This window comes from Archocentrus centrarchus, chromosome 1 (genome assembly GCF_007364275.1).
Source record: "Archocentrus centrarchus isolate MPI-CPG fArcCen1 chromosome 1, fArcCen1, whole genome shotgun sequence".
Classification (NCBI taxonomy): domain Eukaryota; kingdom Metazoa; phylum Chordata; class Actinopteri; order Cichliformes; family Cichlidae; genus Archocentrus; species Archocentrus centrarchus.
The window spans coordinates 37,962,301-37,982,765 of record NC_044346.1 but is presented as its reverse complement, the minus strand read 5'-3'; the positions used below and the strand labels follow the sequence as shown (position 1 = coordinate 37,982,765).

The 20,465-nt window shown below is 42.7% G+C and overlaps 1 protein-coding gene across 2 annotated transcripts; it reads left to right on the top strand.

Annotated features, from left to right (window-relative positions):
- The first annotated feature begins 4,240 nt into the window (after positions 1–4,240).
- scrn2 (secernin 2) lies at positions 4,241–16,499 on the top strand. 2 transcript variants are annotated; one of them, XM_030731219.1, is made up of 8 exons: positions 4,241–4,576; positions 5,682–5,844; positions 6,912–7,093; positions 7,526–7,725; positions 10,279–10,494; positions 10,627–10,792; positions 12,697–12,877; positions 14,943–15,095. In XM_030731219.1, exons 2-8 carry the CDS (start codon positions 5,683–5,685, stop codon positions 15,093–15,095), a joined length of 1,260 nt encoding a protein of 419 aa, XP_030587079.1. In that variant the 5' UTR covers positions 4,241–4,576; position 5,682. The 2 variants fall into 2 exon arrangements, with proteins under 2 accessions (XP_030587079.1, XP_030587069.1); XM_030731209.1 differs by lacking the exon at positions 4,241–4,576 and adding an exon at positions 16,109–16,499 and having other exon boundaries at positions 5,683–5,844; positions 14,943–15,099.
- Positions 16,500–20,465: the final 3,966 nt, after the last annotated feature.

Below are 20,465 nucleotides of genomic sequence, written 5' to 3'. Positions count from 1 at the left end.
GAGCTTGAAACACAACTTTTTTGTGGAACATTTGGAGCGGATTAGTGAGCACTCCTTGTTTCCTATGCGCTCGCCTATGTATTTAAGAACTTCAATAACTCTGATTGCGTCACCAAACATTTACAGATGCCAACATGACTCAGTTTTAAGAATGGGATGTACCGGTATGCATATTGACGAGTGATAGTAACACAATTACACGCTGGTTTTGACGCTGGATATGACATATGAAGGAAGGTGTAACTCACTGTAATGCAGCAGAGCCAGTTTTCTATTAGAGCAAATTAATCTGATTATCACTGACAGGGTTACAGTGACCCAGTTTAACCTGTCAGTTATTATGATACTTACAAATAAAAAAAATAAATTAAAAATTAAAAATATTTGTGCAAATAAAATAAAGTGAAAGAAGTTCTGTAAGCCTCTTTCAAACGTATGAATGATGTGTCATCATGTGCCAGGTAATAAAATACTAGAAATTCACTCATCAAAAGTGAGGCGCAGCCTTCTTGGATGGCCCGTACCACACAGTAATACAATATTAATTGTTGGAACAAAATTCCTGACTCCACTTAGTAGAACTGAGGCCTGAGAGCTATTGAGGTTCCTCACATTGGATGTGATTCAACCATTGGTTGCTTGGTAAAAACATGTATTCTCGACTGGTTGTTACAGTGTTCGTAGTTTCACTGCAGGTCGGAGAGCAGCTGCACAGTTTATGAGGACACGTCTGTCACTTCCATTCAAACTACGACTGCAGCAAGTGAAGCAATCGCAAGGAAGTTTTTGCCAACTGGTCGGAGAATCCACATTTTCCCCTCACAACCAGAGGCTGAGAGGTGATTACAGGCTGGTCTGTAGGCCTGTGTGAGTGGAGCCTCATTAACTCGATCCTTCACTGTGGCAGACGAGTTAATGTAACGTGGTTAGTGGTCACATGTCTGCAAAACCTCAATAGTCATGTGGTTGCACAATAAGTTGAAGTGAACATGCCTCTAATTTTCAGCCTTAAATTCCAAACAGTTCTAACAACAGTACAGTTGTTATGATGGGGGAACAATCCAGAGAGGCAAAAGCTTTCTCTATGTTATCAATCTGGGCATTTTAACATGGGAGTCCATGGGGACCCACTCACTTTAGGAACAAGCCTCCAGTGGCCATCAGAGGAACTGCAGTTTTTAACTTTGGCAGCAGAGGTTGCCTCTGATACTGAGAGTGAATCTGCTTTTACTCGTTTGTTTCTGATTGGAAAGGAATTTTGTCTTGGACATCTTTTAAAACACCTCAGATTAGCTTTTACAAGTGTTCATCTAGAGCTGAACTGATGATATTTTGGCCACTGGGAGGCAAAACATGAACACTGGACACCAGATTTTATGGTGCAGTTTCAGCCCTTATCAAACAGGTTGGTTTGGTAAATTATGGTTATTGTTAAATCAGACGGGAGGATAAACCAGCGTATGCTCATCAGCTGATGCCTGATTCCACCCCCCACTCATCAAGATGGCGACAGTGAAAACACTCAGTCTGAGTATGTAACTTCACTCAGCAGTGTCATGGTGGTGACTCCATCTTTTATACAGTTTATGGGTGTAACAGATCTGATTAATATCAGAAATATTGGTCAGTGTTAAATATGTTTCACATCATTGACTATCTGTGCTGATTTCGTGTGCTTACAGCTACTTTGTGACTATTTTCTGTCACTAATTTTCCTGCTCTGGATCTTGAAGGCAACATTCTGAGTTTTCTAACCTGACGTGGGGACAGAAGCAAAAATTACTGGATGCATTTTAATGGCTGAAAGTGAATCAAAGGGAGGTGTAGGAGTCTCTGGGAACACCTAAGGCAAACCAAACATGTGCCCTGCTCTCAGCGTTTTCACTGGGACTTTTTTCTGCTGATGAAGTAAGAAAGCAGACGGTATCCAGGGTGAAATGGGTCATCAATCAATGCTTTGCAAACAGCAGGTGGAAGTTAGACTCCAGCGACTGAGACAGGGAGTGCCAGCGACATAATTCAATGAAACACCAGTGATGGGAGACACCCACTCTATAAACCACTGACACACATGAATTCGCCCAACTTTAATTACACTGATTAGCCAACATGTGATCCAGAGCGCTGCTAAAAGGCAGTGGTGTAAACAGCGTTGGTGTCACAGCGCCAAAGAAGGTGACCTCCGACAAAATAAACAGAAATGTCTTTACTTACCCTGTTTTTTTTCACCCACTGCTCAAATCTAGTAAACAGTAATTCTGATTTCATTTCATTGTTGACCTTATCTGACATTTTTTTTAACCTACTGCTATAGAAGCCTATTTACATTGCATTTAATAGAGAAACACTTTAAAAAGTCCTGAGACAGACTGTCCAGGATGTAGCCTTCCCCTCCGTTTAAAACAGGAACATTTTCAAGATTAATTAAACATGTTGGCAGCTGGAGGCCAACATCCTGTCAGGTGGGGAAATAAATGTAAGATTAAGAAAAGGCTGTTTCTTAAATATCAGTCAGATAATCCTTTTTACAGTACACATTATAGTATTAGCTTTGTGGTTTGCAGACTTGGTCGTTTTTTACTAGTTACCTGTGTTTAAGCTGAACTTCAGGTACTCAGCTGGGGCTAGGCAGGTTATGAATTTTACTCACATTATTTATTGTAGCCACTAATGTCCCTTTTCATTTCTGGACTCCACATTTTGAATCCTGAACATCGGCATTTTGGCCGACACTGTTTTATTCTTTTAGAGGCAGAAGTGACAAGAAGCCTTGTTAGGAGGCTGCACACATAAAGTTTACAGGTGCATCACACAGACACAGATAGGTGCTAATTAGTGCTAACAGACTAATAAAATACTAGAAACTCACTCACCAACACTGAGGCACAAACGTCTTGGATGCACAGCCCAGCCCAGCAGAGCCAAAGCCATTAACAATCCTGCAGGATCCTGGCAGAGGTTCAGTTCAATGAGAGGTAAAACCTCTCAGCTGGCAGCTCCTGATTTTAATGCAGTTTTATTAACAGTTAGTTTCTTTGATTTATATAGATTGTAAAACACTTTTCCCAGGACATCCATGCTGGAAATGAATTTCCTGTTCTTATATACAGAGTTTTAAGCCTTGAACCAAGCCATCAATCTATGAGGTGAATCATGACCATCAGAAGATTTGATTTAGATCAAAACAGTAAAATAAAACACAAAAAAGGGGCTTTTAATGTGAAGGAACCACTCATCCCATAAAAGACGTTGTTGATATCATACAGATTTGTGACTCATAACAAAAATAAACTGGATTTTTACTGTTGACTGACTTTTGGATTTTGCCTCAAGTGGTCATTGGATGAACTGCAGTTTTTTTTGGCTTCATTTTTCAGCCCTGTGAGTTGAAGCTACCGACTGTGAATAAAAGCCGTTGGTTAGCCTGGAGCTGAGCATTTTCACCATCACCATCTTAGTGTTTTGAAACCAGATGTGACAAGCGAGGGGTGGTTTGGACTGTGAAACCAAAGACGCCACACTGACTGGCTAACGACTCCCTGGTTTATCCTCTCACGTTAATAATGACCATAATCTATGAAATATACGTTTCATTCACAAAGACTTAAAACTAGCAACTGATCCTGTGAAATCATCAAAAAAACTGATACTGAGGTCACTGAGGGAGGGAGCCCGTTTTCCTACAGACTTCATCAACCAGAAGTTGTTTTGCAACTAGAGCAGTCGCCCCCTGCTGGCCAATATAAAGGATGCAGGTTTAAAGGAGTCCTCAGACCCGGAAGCTACATCCATCTCTATGGTTACCGCTTGGCTGCACATGGATGCCCCTGCTACCAAGAGACATGTTTCCTAAAAGAGTGCTCAAAATCAAAAACCTGAACTTAAAACAGTAGATCCTACATTTCCCACAATCCCACTGATGCCATCACGTTTTTTTTTTAAATTTAATTTAATTTTTTTTCAGGCTTGTGAAAGTTTCCTGTAAAGCAAACTGTTTTTACAGAGGCGTGAAACAGGCGGAGTGCTCCTTTAACTGCGGCCGTGAATCTTATGAAAATGTTAACTTGTTTACGTTAGTGAGTGCAAGCTAAGAGGTTTGTCCAGCTCATCCTTTAAGTCACACAGACATGAGGTCATGAGTGTAGCTGACAACCATTTTGCATTTAATTATACTCGTTTAGGCTCTTTATTTATATCTGACCGAATAAAGCCAAAAACCCAACAGACTTTATTTGTCACCTTCTTAGTGGAAACAGCGGATTGTAAAAACTTGCAGTGTTTGCAGGGATTTCCTTGAATGTGGATGTAATTATGGTCGTGTTGACTGCGGGTTTGCAGCACTGATAAACAGGCGAAGGGGAGGCAGACTCATGAAGAAGAGCCACCTCATCACTCAGGCCTGCTGTGCAGCTTTGCACAGGTGTGGACTGGACTGTGTGAGACGGTGAGCTGTGCTTGTGGCCAGACGAGACGAGACCTTTAAGTACAGACCTTTGGATTTCTTTGTCACGTGACTCTGTATCTCCAGCCTGCCTTCTCCCAGCCGGCCGTGCGCTCTCACCATTGAAAACCAAAGGTAAACATTTTCTGCAGCACCATCCGCCGCTTAGCTCTAGTTTGCACACTATTATCCCTCAGATTCAGCCCCGCACTCAGCCCCCAGATTAAGGCGAAATGACGCGAAGCGACAGGCGCGTCGCTGCTCCGGAGAGAGCGCCGCGGAGCTGACAGTGTGGGCCTTAACTCTGAAATAAGCACTCATCTCAAAGCGAGCTCCGTCACAGGCTACAGCTGCTACAGCCGGGCCACTTTTGGCGACATTATTTCCGGAATGTAAACGATTCGTGCTCGAAAAGGAGCGACGGTAGAGTAACGTGGCGGTCGGATTTGTGAAGATTACAGTCAATAAAGTGCTCTGCACAAGACTGCCTCCTAATCCCTGTGTGAAAGGGATGGGCAGTGCACCGGCTGGATCTGACTTTCTGCAGAAAGCTGGGTGGGGAATGGATGGAGCTCTTCCTCTCGGATCCACACATGCACATTACGGTGACAGCAGGGTGTAGGCGCACGCGTTTGTGCCGGATGTCCGACACACCGTCAGACTGATGATTAGTTTGAAATCGGCTTGTTTACACGAGGTGGTGAAGTCAGTGCTGCTTATGATGCATCTTTATTTCACTCCCTACCCGATCTTGTTTTTTTTTTTTTTTTTGAAGGGGGGGGGGGGGGGGGGGGCACGGGAAAACAGAGTATTTGCTCAGATATAAAAATGATTTGGGGCTCATGTGAATCCCCGTGCCCTCATACAGATGGTATTCTAATAGTACATATAGTAGTAGATTTATGTTTTTAATTCTGCAAAATAAGAAGTAACTAAAGCTTTAAGATAAGTGTATGGAGGGTAAAGTACAAACCAGTACATCCAAACTGTAGTGGAGTACATTACAGTACATTAAAACAAAGTAAAGTACCTGAGTAGATGTACTGCTACTTTCCACCATTGAGCCTGGCCATGCTCTTATCCAGTGTAACCAATGTGAGATTAACAGTACTCCAGTCCAGTGTCAGTGGTGGGATAGGGCAATCATAGTGGGGTCTGTGGCACCCCTCTGGACACGCCCCTGCTCCCCACAGCTGGCCAGACTTCCTCACTTATTTATTTTTCTGTGTCTCTGTTGCAGGATGGCAGAGCCTCCTGTGTCATGTGACTGTTTTGTTTCCTTGCCCCCTGGCTCTCGTGAGGACCATGTGATTTTCGGGAAGAACTCAGACCGTCCTCGGGACGAGGTGCAGGAGGTGGTCCACTACCCTGCAGCCTCTCACCCTCCAGGCTCCACGCTGGAGGTAAAGCGGCCCCGGAAAAGTCCCACAACAGCACAGCTGCTGCTGCATTTTAAATCCAGGAGCTGACTGATATATGTCATATTTACAGGGTCTGCTGCAGAAAATTAATTCACAACCAGTTTATGAAACAACCCTTTTTAAGGGTCGTTGAACATTAAGAGACGTTGAACATTTACACACAAACTTTATGTGGAAATGTTTCCTGTTAATGGTTAAAGAGAAGTAACTGCTGTGAGCTCAGTGAGATCGGAGCGACTGAGCTTCACATTAATGCAGTCTGTCAGCCACTTCTCATAAATGTGAATTTTGAACAAGAATTAGAGACTTATGGTCCCGTAGAAGTCAGTCAATGAGTTTAGGAGCTCAGTCACTAATTTCAGGTCATACTGAATAAATTAGTTAAATAGATTTTATATATTTTGGTGATTTTAAGTTTCAAACAGGAGGATGAGCCTGGGATTATTCATCAGCTAACAACTTGTGATTAACAGCAGCCAATGAGTGCTTGGTTTCACAGTCGGATTGGCCCCTCAAGCTCACCGCTAGGCTTCGAAACAGGATGTCAGAAACATCACAGGATGTCAGGGTGATGTCACAGTAGCTACATTCAATTCAGTTTTGTTTATATAGCACCAAATCACAACTAACAGTTGCCTCAAGTCAGTCATCTGCTGTGACCGGTTGGGGCTGAGGGGAGAGAAGCAGGACAAAAGACACACTGTGGAAGAGAGCCAGAGATTAATAATAACTAACGATTAAATGCAGAGTGGGGTATAAACAGAGTAAAAAGAGGTGAATGAAAAGAAACAGTGCATCATGGGAACCCTCCAGCAGCCTAGGCCTATAGCAGCATAAGTAAGGGAGGGTTCAGGGTCACCTGATCCAGCCCTAACTATAAGCTTGATCATAGAGGAAAGTTTTAAGCCTAATGTTCCACTGTTATATGGTAATACTGGCATATCTGTAAAAAAAAATTGTTCATGCTCCCCTGTTCATACCTGCATGCAGTACACATAATGCTGAAGTCATCTCACTCATTTGTATTTATTTGAAATTTTTATCTGCAGTGCACGTACATCCAAATCCCTCAGGTGGAGCAGACCAATGCTGTCATCCTCAGCAAACCTGCCTGGATGTGGGGGGCTGAAATGGGGGCCAATGACAAAGGGGTCTGTATTGGGAACGAGGCAGTCTGGACCCGAGAGCCCGTCGCACCAGGAGAGGCTCTGCTGGGCATGGACCTTGTCCGGTGAGCTGCTGAAACCTTTTGATATTCCTCAAAAACCTGTATGGATTAAAAGCAGGATATCAATAAAGGGAAAATAATCCAACTGCTGACTGCATCCTAATTAAAGTTTGGATAGCATGTATTCAGTGGAAGTATTAAGTTAATCTTCTCAGGCTTTGATCAGGTGGGTGTGTAGGTTGTCATGAGCATGTTATGGCAGGTGGAGTAATGACTGTTGAAGTGTAGCCCATATCTGTTCATCACTGCGGGTAAAAAAATACTCAAACAGCATGGGCAGCAGCCAAGAAACTCTTTAACTGAGCAGCATTTCCTCTAATACACACTTCAGAGCAGTTAAAGTGTATTCATGGTTTGTGTAACTGATCAAACTTTAGATAAACAAATAGATGAAACCTGATATGCATATAACCCAGCATGGGTTCTGATCATCAGACTGGGGCTGGAGCGTGGTGACAGTGCCTGGGCAGCGCTGATGGTGATCACCAGCCTCTTGGAACAGCATGGGCAGGGGGGGCAGTGCAGGGAGGCCCCTGAACCCTTCAGCTACCACAACACCTTCCTCCTGGTGGATCGCAAAGAGGCCTGGGTGCTGGAGACAGCCGGGAGGCTGTGGGTGGCGCAGAAAGTCTCAGGTAAGGGGGTCTTTTGTGCTTTTCTGTCATATATATGCCGTCACATGGTGGATGCTCTCATCAAGGATGGTCATACTTTCAAATAATGAGGCCGGTGTATGTGCATGTAATACCTGTGAGCCAAAAGCTCAGGGTTCATGTTGCTCTAAATACTTAGTTTCAGAATTTGTTTTTTTTCTACTGTTGATATATAAAGCTCTGGCTATGAAGCCAGAGAACCCACCTACCTGCTATTCAAACCTTCTGTTTGTGAGGGGGAGCCAATCAGAAGAAAGTTGACTTAAAGGGGAGGAAAGCTAAAAGAGCTTGTTCCTTCAGCTTGTTCATTCAGTTCCTTCATAATTGCATCCGGTCGAGAAATAGTGAACAGGCATATTTCCAAAAATTTTTTTTTTTTTTTTTTTTTTTGCTGTTATAAATGAAGTCGTAAAATGAGCACAGATTTTGTCTGTATGTGTTTGTCTCAAGCAGTTTATGCAGAAAAGAGTTTGAGATGAGGTGTTATTAATAAGTAACAGTAACCAGGTAGTGGACGGTTTTTAAGTTCATGGTGATATTTTTTATAAAGCCCTCATTACGATTGTCTTAAAGGCCTTTGCACCCTGAACACCATGTGACCGTCTGTCCTTAGATCTACATCTACAGGAGAGGTTAAAGTCTGTGTGGTCTGTAGTTGCTTACAGACCACACAGAGGAGCAGAGCGGAGGACGCCACAGTCACTCTGCTTAACTTAAACACTCAGAGGGAAAAGGGTCTCATGCTAGGCTTCTCTTTTTCTTTTTCCCTCTGCTTTTTAATTTTTTAACCTCATATTTTACCAGTATGCTTTTAGAACAATTTGACTTGTGGGCACAAAATGAAGTTAAATGGAGTCCTCAAACCAGGTTTGCTCTTCTGCTGGTTCCTCACAGGGATGTGTGTGCTCTCACCCCTGTTATTTATCCTCTGCACAACTGTGTGTCAGAGTGTGATGATAACAGGACCACGTTAAAGTATGCAGATGCCTTTGTTATTGTCAGTCATCTCCAGGACAATGAGACCAGCCATAGCTCCATCATCAGTGGTTTTCTTGTGTGGTGTGGTGGACTAAAGAAAGGATAACGCATGCTAGAAGATACACTCATAAACATGAAAAAACATCCATTTGGAGTCAGGAAGTAGGAGGTGTGGTTGTTATTGACTCAAAACTTAAATCTATAAACAGGTTCTTCATGTGAGTATGTAGAATCTGTACACAAGTGACAATATTTTGGCAATCTGAAGGTTTTTGGTTTCCATTTGTGGTTTCCTTTTAGTTCCAGTGCTACGGACCAGTCATGTTTGAACAGGCTATGACTGCATGCAGGTAACAATCTGAGTGAAGAAAAAGGGGGATTATCATCTGTTTGTTAGTTCTTATTAATTTATCTGCATTTGTAAACAGTGACCTGTGGACAGAGGAGTAAATGCTGTCTTTGACATCATTACACCAGAAGACAGACTGAAAAGGAAACTGTGTGAAAAATGGAGCGTCAGCTTTGGTTATGTTTGGGAAAACTGTCCATAAACTTTTATTAAATCTATCTTAAGCCTATTGATCTGTAGCTCTGGTTTCTACTAAAGTAGCTTTGCATGACTCACAGGTCAAAATAATCCTTATTTACCTTATACTTAGCCTTACTGCAGCCCCTCAGTTCATCTACTGTGTGAAATAAGCCATTTTAGCGGCTCTCCCTTTAAGGCTGCCTTGCCTTTAAGCAAAGGATACTCAAATCTTTTTGGATACTTCAGAAACTACAGTTCACCCCCCACCACCACCACCACCATTTTGAATCATGATTAGCAATCAAAAAGATCCAAATTGAATTTTTTTACATGGACAAAGAGGAGAGTAAAACAAAGAGAAGAACAGAAGATCCCAAAAACCTCATATTCATATTATATTCTGATTGGCTGCCCCTGGCTTCCAAAAAGTCTGAAAATCAGGTGGGTGGAGCTTGACACAAGCATAATATTAGGCTCTGTATGATCTCTATCACATAATACAGACCGATGGGGATATCCTCCTATGAGGAATTAAAAAATCAACATCACAGCCCCATTTGTTCAATTCCTTGTGGTTTTGGACTCCATCGACCAGAATGGTTAAACCTCACAGATGGATGGACAGTATGATGATGATATTCTCCTGCTTTATTTTGCACAGGAGGATAAAAACTCCAGAGTGTTTAGAGAAGTCTGAATCCTGAGCTTTTAGGATTATTTGAGCATAAACTGAACCCCCGTAAGAGAAAATAAAGGACCAAAAATATGGAAAACTAAAGTAGGTCCTCCCCTGTGACAGACTGTCCTCTTGCCTGAAATCAGCTGGGGTGGGTTGGGAATGCAAGCATGGGAATCTTCATGGAGTGATTTATCCATAGAAATAAACTTTGTAAGTTGTTCTGCTTTGTGGAAAACATACTTTACACAAGCAGAAATTTTCTGGCTAAATTGGTTTAGATTTTAAATTGTGTTACTGTCAGTAACATCAGAGGTGTCTCAAAATACTAACATCCACCTGCTCCTTTCAGAGGGCGTTAAGAACATCTCCAACCAGCTCACCATTGGCACCGAGATCTCCACAGAGCACCCGGAGCTGCGGAGCGTGGCCAAGGCTCAGGGCTGGTGGGATGGTGAAGGAGAGTTCAACTTCTCTCAGGTGTTTAGTCCCGAGAACCCACCAGCCAGGATGGAGCTGGCCAAGCAGCGCTACATCGGGGGCACGGAGCTACTCCAGCAACATGATGGTAGGTACAGAGGTCGTGAGAGCTTAGAGCTGCTGAACATGAGGATACTTTGACATACCTGGAGAGCCAGAAACCGACGTTTTAGCTGTTGATTTGTGGAGACGTAGAGCTCTGTGTCTCTCCTGGTTTCAGGCTCAGTGACGGCGGAGGCGATGATGTCCATTCTGAGGGACAAACCCAGCGGCATCTGCATGGACTCTGGAGGTTTCTGCACCACCGGCAGCATGGTGTCTATCCTGCCCAGAGACACCACTCTGCCCTGCATCCACTTCTTCACTGCCACCCCAGACCCATCCAGGTTTGTAGCTCACTAAACTAAGAATTCATCCTAAATATATCAACTTAATGCTATATGCAGTTTCAGGGTTCCTTCTGTGTTGCCTGCTCTGGTCCCTGGAATACAATCAGCTATGGTTGCTGGTGTCGCTAGCTTCATGTTTCTCAAAACAGAGTCGCCAGTAACCAGAGTTTCTTCCTCAAGGGGCGTGTCGCTTGGGGGAAAATGGTTAGAGACATGAGTGCGGGAGCAGAGAAGAAACCGTGCCGCTAGTGCAGGGGTCTTCAACTCCAGGCCTCGAGGGTTTTAGACGTGTCTCTGCTTCAACACACCTGAGTCAAATATAGAAGTCATTAGCAGGACTCTGGAGAACTTGACTGCATACTGAGGAGGTCATTCAGCCATTTGATTCAGGTGTGTTGGATCAGGGACACATCTAAAACCTGCAGGACACCGGACCTCGAGGCCTGGAGTTGAAGACGCCTGCGCTAGTGAGTAAGAGCCAAGTTAATAGTGGTGCTAAGCTAGCGAATTCCTAAAAACAGCCTGAGTGAATAATGTGAATATAATTTACAGGTGATTCAGCAGAGAGTGGATAAAAGATGTGATGGTTACTGTATGAAATAGCTGTTATTGTAAAACTTGTAATTAATCAAGCTACACAGATTAACCTGCAGACACCACTGTGTGGATAAACCGACACCACTATTATATACTGTATTAAGTACAGTATATATTTATATATAAACATTTCTGACATGTAGGATAAAGGCTGTTTTAAATATTGCAAGATGCATTTAATTATTATTTTCAGTGTATCTGGTATTTTTTAATAATGTAAATTCAATTACGTCCTGAAACATAAACCTCAGTCACATGAATGCTGGACACCAGATACATTCCTGATGTGCGGGAGTTGCTGTTTGGAGAATCGTAGACAGCATAAACGAGTCTGAATGCTTTTTAAGACTAGTGGTGGCAGTAACTGTGGTTTCAAAAAGACGCGTAGCTTCACAGTAGCTTCACATGATGATGGCAAAAATGTTTATCCTGAGGTTTCATTAACCACAGCAGCTGCATCCACTTTGATACTCTCTGTTAAATCTGAAATGAAAGTAAAGCACTCTGTCTCTGTGGCTTCAGAACCACATTAAACAGACAGGGAAAAAAATCAATAAAAATGGCTTTCAACCAGTGGATTTATATATTTATTTGTGTGTGTGTGTGTGTGTGGGGGGGGTGTACGATAATAAACGCAACTACAAGTTAAATAATGTGTAAAAACTTTTTTTTTTAAATTGCCCCTGAAGGTGGTCACATTTTTGGCAGCCTCTGTGGAAGTCTAATTCTGACCATTAGCATCTGTGGCTTCACATCAAACTTGCAAGTTTAATTAAATTGAGGCAAAATTTTATGTTGATTTCCTGTTGAGGTCTCACCAAAACTGACTCTCAAATTCTTTGGATGGTCTGCTCCACACAGCGCACCATAATATGACTCAGAGAAGTCCGTTTAACATTGGAGTCTGTGGAGAGTGACTCTCGTTTGGAGCCAGCCTGAAGTGGCCTTTAGAGGACTGCAGTTTTTGCCACTTCCACGTTTGTGTTTCGTTTTTCAGCTCCTGATGTTGCCCCTCGGGTGCATCAGGGACGGGCAAATCCTGAGTGTGGGGCAATCTAAGAACAGTAGGAGTGTTGGAAGTAGTTCAGAGGTGCACACGAGTGTGATCTTGAATGGGAGACTGAAAAATGTAAATTATTAGTCACAAAACTTTATGACCTCCTCTGATATGAAAGTGTGAATCCCAGTTTCCTTTCCTTTCTAATCTTTATTCTTCTGCATTATCCTCTTTGGGTTGATGGGGATTTCTGAGTCCGCTCTGTCTTTCTTCTTTCTCTCCCTGTCGAATCATCTCACCCTTGCAGGTCTGTATTCAAGCCTTTTATCTTCTCGGACTGTCCCACCCCAGTGCCGAGGGTGGTCTCGCCGCAGTTTGGCCCCGACGACCCTGCGAGGAAGCAGCCTCGCTTTCAGAGCCAGGTGGACCGCAGACATGACCTGTACAAGGCCCATCAGGTGGCGCTGAACACCATGGAGACCAACCCGGTGGGCACTGATGGATGACCTAGGTCAATGATAGTCTTGCTCAGATAATGGCAGTGCTTGTTGTGGTTCATTGCATAAACATTCACAGCAGGATCACTTTTTATTTTTTTTAAAGAGCTGATCCGGTTGAGTTGTTGCTGATAAATTACAGGCGAGTTGCACAACCCGAGGAAGACACTCCCAGTGCAGAGCCAAACACAACAGCACCTCACAGACAAGACGCATGGCATCAGTGCAGACTAAACATAAACACACTACAAGTGCACATTCAAAGCCAAAGAGCAGGGTTTCAAACCGTGCAACCAGAGCACTTCCAAACAGGTTTTCCATTTAGACATTTTAGCTGATGTCCTGTCTGAGATTATGTGTGTGATTACAAGCTGAACTGGAAGTCAGAGAAAGGTCAGCGTCCTGTTTGGACTGAAATTTTGCCCCGGGACAAAATGAGCATACAAAATGTTTTTGTAGCTCTGCTAATGTTAGCTGCCAAAAGCTGTTCATTATACCACATAAATGCTGTTTCTTTTTTTTTTAAACTTATGATTTTAACTTTTGTAATTTGAGGAAAGTTTTTCTCTCTTTAAAAAGTGAAAAAAAGTCTGCCTTTAAAATTAAACAGAAGTAGAAATTTCCAGGAGAATTAAAATAGAACTGATGCAGTTTAATATTAAACATGACCAAAGTTTTGAATGATGACATCAGCATATGTACAAGTGATCGCTGTGAGCTCAAAGCTCAGGTTTGAGACTCTAAACACTCAAAACATTTTATTTCGGGTTTGTTATTTAACTCTTGACTCTGCATGATGTCATAGGGAGTGGATATCCCTTATATGGTCATCAGCTCTGGCTGCGAGCACAAAAGCCCCACCCACCTGTTGTTTAAACCACAGTGGGTTGGTTCGGGTTCGGGTCCAGTTTAGTTTTCATTAGTATCTTAGAATCACTTTCCTCCTACATGATATTAGTTATGACGATGATCAGTAGTGGATATGAATATGTGGCTCCACCTGCTGTGGTGACCTGTGAATAAGGAGCTGCTGAAAGTAGCTTTTAGATACCAATGGGCTAAAATGACCCCTTTTTAGCATTAATACACCTGTAACACTTTAGAATGCACTGGCTCATTTTGATTTCATGGCAGTCATGTCTAATTTATATCCACAAAACTTGAATATTATATATATGAGTCTATCATGTTGCCTGGCAACCACCTAACAATGAACTAAAATGACATTTATATAGTAGAGCAGAGCAGGTACTAGTTTACATTTTTCTTTTATTTAATGGATGGTATTTGTTTTTTCACACGTCACTTCGTTCTTCGTTTAGCTTTAGTTAACTCTAAAAACCTAGATTCAAACCTTTTGTTTGCAAGGAGCTGCCAATCAGAAGAAAAGGAGGGGTGGGAGGGCGGAGCTAATACTGCTTTTTTCAGGCAGTCAGAAAACTGTTGCAGTATAAGATGTAGGTGATACATAGTTACTGCCAAAACAGACTCACGTCGAGGTTTAACTCACTGACATCTCTGTGATCTTTGAACCAAATCACACAGAATTCATATTAGCACAGAGACTCATAAATCCATAAATCATACATGTTAGCATGAAAGTTGTATATTTAATCATTTCACCTTTGTACAGAACACTGATTTCTGTAAACTGTCTAAAAAATATATGCTGTGAGAGTGAGTGTAGAGTATATTTTGTAGACTTTTACCGTTTACAGCAGGGTTTGGCTAAAGGAAATAGAGGTGTGTGACAGCAGGTGTGTGACTGTGGTTATTCAGACTGCATCTCCCATCACGGATGTCTGGCTGCCTTGGATTCAGGGCTGTTTTCAAAAGGGCGACAGCAGGACCCGACTCTTAAAATCCAAATGAAGCCCACTATGATGAAAGACATTAATTTGGGAGGGGTAAAGGCACAGAGAAAGTGAGGTATATTAACAAACAGGAGGGTTGCCATATCTTGTGAATTAGACACATTTCACAGCTCTGTATGACTTGGCTCAGTTGTTACTGTTATTCTCATGTCATCTCCCTGTTTTTCTCTCTCCTGTCTCAGGATGACGGCCTAGCTGTCTACAACATTTTGAGGGATTTGGAGTCTCAGTGTCTGAGCGAGATCACAGCCATGCTCAGCGGAGAGATCCCAGGAGAGGAACTGGGGGACTTATTTTTTGATTGCGTGGACACTGAGATTAAGTTCTACCAGTGAGGAGGTGGGAGGCTGCAGGAGCTGTAGTTAGTGTTGCATAATGTGCATGAATGAGGTTTAGGCTGGGATTATACTCCCTTGTGAATCCATAGTTTGTTTTAATATAATCTTTATAAAACAAATTTAGCATGTATTTTTATTTAAATGCAGAACCTGCTACAAAAGGTGATTTATTTCTTTTCCACACACATTTAGGGCCACAAGCATTTGGACTTTTTTAATTTGTTTAATGTGTCCTGCAGTAATGAGAGAACAGGGCTCAACTACCGTAAACCTCGCCTGTCATTCAATTGCCAATTACTGTTGAACCTCTGAACATGGGGGACTGTGTTTAAGAATGGCTGTGATTCCTGAACACTTAATGCAGTACGTCTGCTAAACTCCTTTAATTAAAGCTGAAAGGCTGCACTTCACTCACATCTTGGTTATTTGATTTATGTCCAAAGAAAAACTTGGAATGACCTTCAGAAATTTTTGGAAGCAAATACAAAGACATGAGGGCTGGCTCAAAACTTTTGCACAGTACTACATATTGGATATAACAATTTTGCCAATTGGACACATCTGACCATAATCATAGAGCCTGTGCTGGCTACAATGCAAATTAAGTTGATTTTTTAGCCCTGCTGACTATGACAATCAGCAGCTTTTTTTTTTAATTTGTAAAAGATAAAAAGTATCAGCTCAATAATGTTTGATATCCAGTATCACATAGTTGTAACATATCGTTCAAGTAAAACATTTGACAGTGGAGCTCTGTAGGCCAACAGGTCTCTGTTAAAACTGTGTTTTTGGTATCAGGCAGCTGCTCTCTGACATCGCCCTGAAGGTGAAACACAAACAGAAAAGCCTTTCGTTTAAGGAAGTGATCTCAAAGCTCATCACTGTCACGAGAACTCATATGATTCCTACTTGTAGAAATATCCGTGTGTTAAAGTGGGATTTGCTGCTTTGCTCCCAGCAAAGCTAATTAAGCTTCTAACATGTATGTGTTTAACTGTCCTCTGCTACAGCGCCCTCAGGTGGACACCCTTTGTGCTCACAGAGTGGCAGGAGAAGGCCCTGGGACTGTTGCAGACTCCAGCGTTTCTCGTGTTGGCCTCACTTCCGCACCACATCTCTGACCCCATTCCATCCTTAACACAGACTAAATGTCTTAACAGCACATGTGATTGGAGCATATTTATCATCTATGTCACCCAGGGAGCAATGACTGCACCTCATTAGTGAGAAATATGACTACACGTAGACTACACAGGCGCCTATGTAGAGCTGTGTGATGTTGCACAAATACTGTGAGTATGGCATTTGTTTAACTTTTTGTTTGATGTTGCAAATGAATGGGTTTTCATTTGTTGACGGCTCCCAGTAGGGAACGCTCTAATAAAGAATGTGCGTAGCCTGTCCTGAGTGTGTTGTGAGCTTTTTGGTCACACGTGCACTAATGTCTGCTTGGACAGTCAGCGGGGGCTGAGCTGAATCGAGTAAACCCGCATTAACTAAAGTGAACTTCAAACAAAAATTATATAAATTTGTGTGGAAAAATAAAGCTATAGTACCCTTCATTTGCACTGGCAGTATGGTGATCTACATATAATGTACTTCCCATTAAAATAGTGATAATTAAAGGCAACAAAAATATTGCTGGTCTGGTCTGCTGACTGTTGGGTGCTGCATGAAATATTTGAGATAATGCAACATAATTCAATGTTCCTTTGTGTCAAATATAATCTGTGTGTACCTGGAAAGTGTGTGTGTGTGTGTGTGTGTGTGTGTGTGTGTGTGTGTGTGTGTGTGTGTGTGTGTGTGTCACCATCTAGTGGTTGATCAGATTTACTGCAAACAAGTTCACTCCACCTTTGCCTAGATCAGAGGTTAGCAACCTTACACACACACACACACACACACACAAAAGTATGGAGCCACAAAACATAACTGGGCCTTATGATGAGGGTGACAAAGCCCATCAGTATAAATTGCCCCAATTTCCTTTGGGAGCAATAAAGTATGTAAATTAGCCCATCAGCATTATGGGTGAAAATAATGACTACTTTCCAGTGGGCTATTTATGCATTGCAGTAAACCCATGTTTTGTTGCCTTTATGGATTTATAAAACTAAAACAAATAAAATTAAACTATTTTATTGTTGTTACAAACAAAACTGAACAACTGAGATGGAGGAAAAGAGTGCAGCTCTACTTTGAAACTGTGCAGGCCGATGTCGAGCATTCTGGGAAGTCTGATGCGTCGGTGGTGAAAGCAAACAAATCTGTCTGTGCACGGTAAAATTCTCTGTTTTCCTCTGTGACATTTTTCATATTTGGAGTCCAAAGTTAGGAGCACTTATGTGCATTCATCCACGATTCCCACCACAGGTGACAGATGTAGGCGGTGGTGCACAACTTAAAATTTTTTATTGGGGTATATAAGCAACACATTTTTTCTGTTATTACATGTAAAGAATCGCTTACAGCAGTGATAAAGATTAAAATGTTAAAAAATATTTTTTTTAAATCAGGCGCTTTATTGACCAACGAGTTTGCCTTGATAGGGTTAAAATGCCCCTGGTGGGGTCTTCCAAGGCAAATTGGTTTGAGGTTAGGGACCAGAGCAAGTGCAATTAGGAAGTCCTCTATGAAGATTAAAAACAATGGTCCATGTTACCTCTTCTGGAATGGGCTTACCGGCATCCCACCCTGGAGGCAGGCCTGTGGGGGCCTTGTTCACAGGGATCAGCTGGGCTAAGTCTGAATGAGCCACAGGGGTCCTGGCTGCATGGGCCTCTTGGTGGGGTGCTGGAAGGTGCCCAATCTGGGGACTCCACTGTCCTACTGAGGGACTGGAGGGACAGTCAGCTCGATCTCTGTTATTAGACTTCTTTGCCAGGTTGTCCATAATTAATACCATGTTCAGGTGCACTTGACAACAGGACCCCCCTGGGTTATGGGTCAATAACTGATTTTGTAAATGTATAATCAGACAGCCGTATCGGTTTGTCTCTGCATAAAAACTCCACTCTGGCGCTCACTCTCCCTCTCACACGCACTTTTGCAGAGCACGAGTTTCATAATTTTGTGCATTTTGTAGTTTGGTCCAGGAAGCAGTGACACACCCACCTTGAGTGAGGTTGCACTGGGAGTATCTGTGCAGGGGAGCAGATACGTGGGCACCATGCCACTTCCAGCTGAACATGATGGAGAGATTATGTGTCTTGGCTGACTTGGGAATGCTCCCGTTCCCCCTCAGAAGAGCTGGAGAGAGGGTGAGCTGTGCTTCTTTATTTAGACTGCTATGTGCTGACCCAGGCCAGGATCAGGGGCAGAAAATGAAAAGTTTTTTTTTCTTTTCAAAGCCACAAGAAGCCACTGGACATGTTCAAATAGACACACGTGTCTCTAAAATGGCAATTTCACGAACCCCAAAAGGGACAAATGTGACAAAAGTCACAAACATGCATTTGTTTAATTCATTACTGTTCTTTTCCAATCAAGAATCGAATTTTGTGGAGGGTTTGAGTTTTCAGTTGAATTGCATGTCTTTGGACTGTGGGAGAAACCCGGGATCACACACACAGAGGCTGAGGCTGTGACTCTACAACCCTGTTTCCAGAATTATCGGTGCGCTCATCGTAAAAAAGTCTTCTCTGAGCTACTAATTGATTGTATTCTAGAGAAATTACGTCCTGTTTTCAGTATTATCTGCATACCATTTTAAAATTTGTTGCAGTCATTTAACATTTCTGAAGAGGTTTGTGCATTATGTTGGCCTCCCTGCAGCCAATCGCTGAGCTAATCTTCCTAATCCGTTTATTCAGATTGTTGGTGTCATGCTGCTCCCCCAGCAAAGCACAATACACTGCTCCCAACTGAGTGACAGAAAGTCTCCGTCATGTTGCTGCACACACTGAAGGCTCTCAGCTTATTCTGCTTTTGTGTAGAGCCGCTGCTGCTCTTCCACTTCAGCCTGTTGTTGACATGGACGCCCGGGTACTTGTACTCCTCCAGCACAGCCTGCCCTGTCCTTCGGGGTAGCTGTGGCTCAGGAGGTAGAGTGGGTCATCTACTAATCAAAAGGTCAGCAGTTCAGTTGCCTCCAGCCTGCATGTTGAAGTATCCTGGGGAAAGATACTGATGCATTTATTATGAGCGTGCATGAATGTTGGATAATACCAGTCCAAATATATGTCTACTGGACACATGTAGCTGTCCTCTTCACTATGAAGTTGATCACCATCTCTCTGATCTTATTCACATTCAGAACCATCCAGACCAGTCCACAAAATCATCCACAAGTGCTCTGTGCTAATTTAGGGCAGCACAGTGGCGTGGTGGTTAGCACTGTTGCCTCACAGCTGCCCGTGTCTGCCTGGGTTTTCTCCGGCTACTCCGGTTTCCTTCCACAGTCCAAAGATCTGCAGTTAATGGGGTTAGGTTAACTGATGATTCTAAATTGCCCATAGGTGTGAATGTGAGTATGAATGGTTGCCTGTCTCTCTGTGTTAGCCCTGCAACAGGCTGGCAACCTGTGACAGCTGGGAGGCTCCAACCTCTGTGCGACCCTGAACAGGATAAGCAGAAGAGAATGGATGGATGAATGAATGAATGAATGGATGGATGGATGGATGGATGGATGGATGGTGTGCTCTGTATTCCTCCTCCTGCCCATCACTAGTACAGCAAACCACTGCAGAATCATCAGCATATTCCTGTAGATGGCAGGTAGGTCCTGGAGCTGAACTGAAGGTTTGAATTCTGGAGGTGAACAGGAACGGAGACAGCACAGTCCTCTGTGGAGCTCCTGTGCTGCACATCACAAGATCAGGGAGATCACTGCCCAGTCTCACATACAAAAAATGTTGGCAAAATCTCCTTGTAGCTCTTCTATAGACTGCACAGTACACCAGTACCAGATAGGGGCAAAAGGTCAAAAACACAAGCTATCACACTCTCTCTCTCTCTCTCTCACGCACACACACACACACATACACACACACACGGCTTATTTGTATTGTTGTAGCTCATCCTCAGAGAGAGTGTATGATGTTTTCTGATGCTTTATGTTGCTGCTTGAATACAAAGGTAATCATTTAAATATTTGCTTAATCTTTGTCTCATCCTGTGTTTAAAAAAGTGTAGACTAACTGTTTTGTGTGTGTGTGTGCCTTTGTGCTGTAATTGTGTGATTGGTGTAGTTTTTGAACGTGCATCCATGGCCTCAACATAGCTTAAATCGCAGGGTTCAGATCTTTCCAGTTATAATCCTTGTACGTGCACACCGTGGATTAATATGAGGGTTTTTATTTAGAAATAAAATATTACTTTCATGTTAATTTCATGACTGTATAATTGGTAGTTTTCTATGCTTTTGTA

Excerpts from the sequence above, each read along its gene's own strand:
- scrn2 (XM_030731209.1), top strand. The coding sequence starts at position 5,683 with ATGGCAGAGCCTCCTGTGTCATGTGACTGTTTTGTTTCCTTGCCCCCT. Across the intron at positions 7,094-7,525 it reads CTGGGCATGGACCTTGTCCG|ACTGGGGCTGGAGCGTGGTG; the intron begins GTGAGCTGCTGA and ends TCTGATCATCAG. Across the intron at positions 12,878-14,942 it reads ACACCATGGAGACCAACCCG|GATGACGGCCTAGCTGTCTA; the intron begins GTGGGCACTGAT and ends CTCCTGTCTCAG.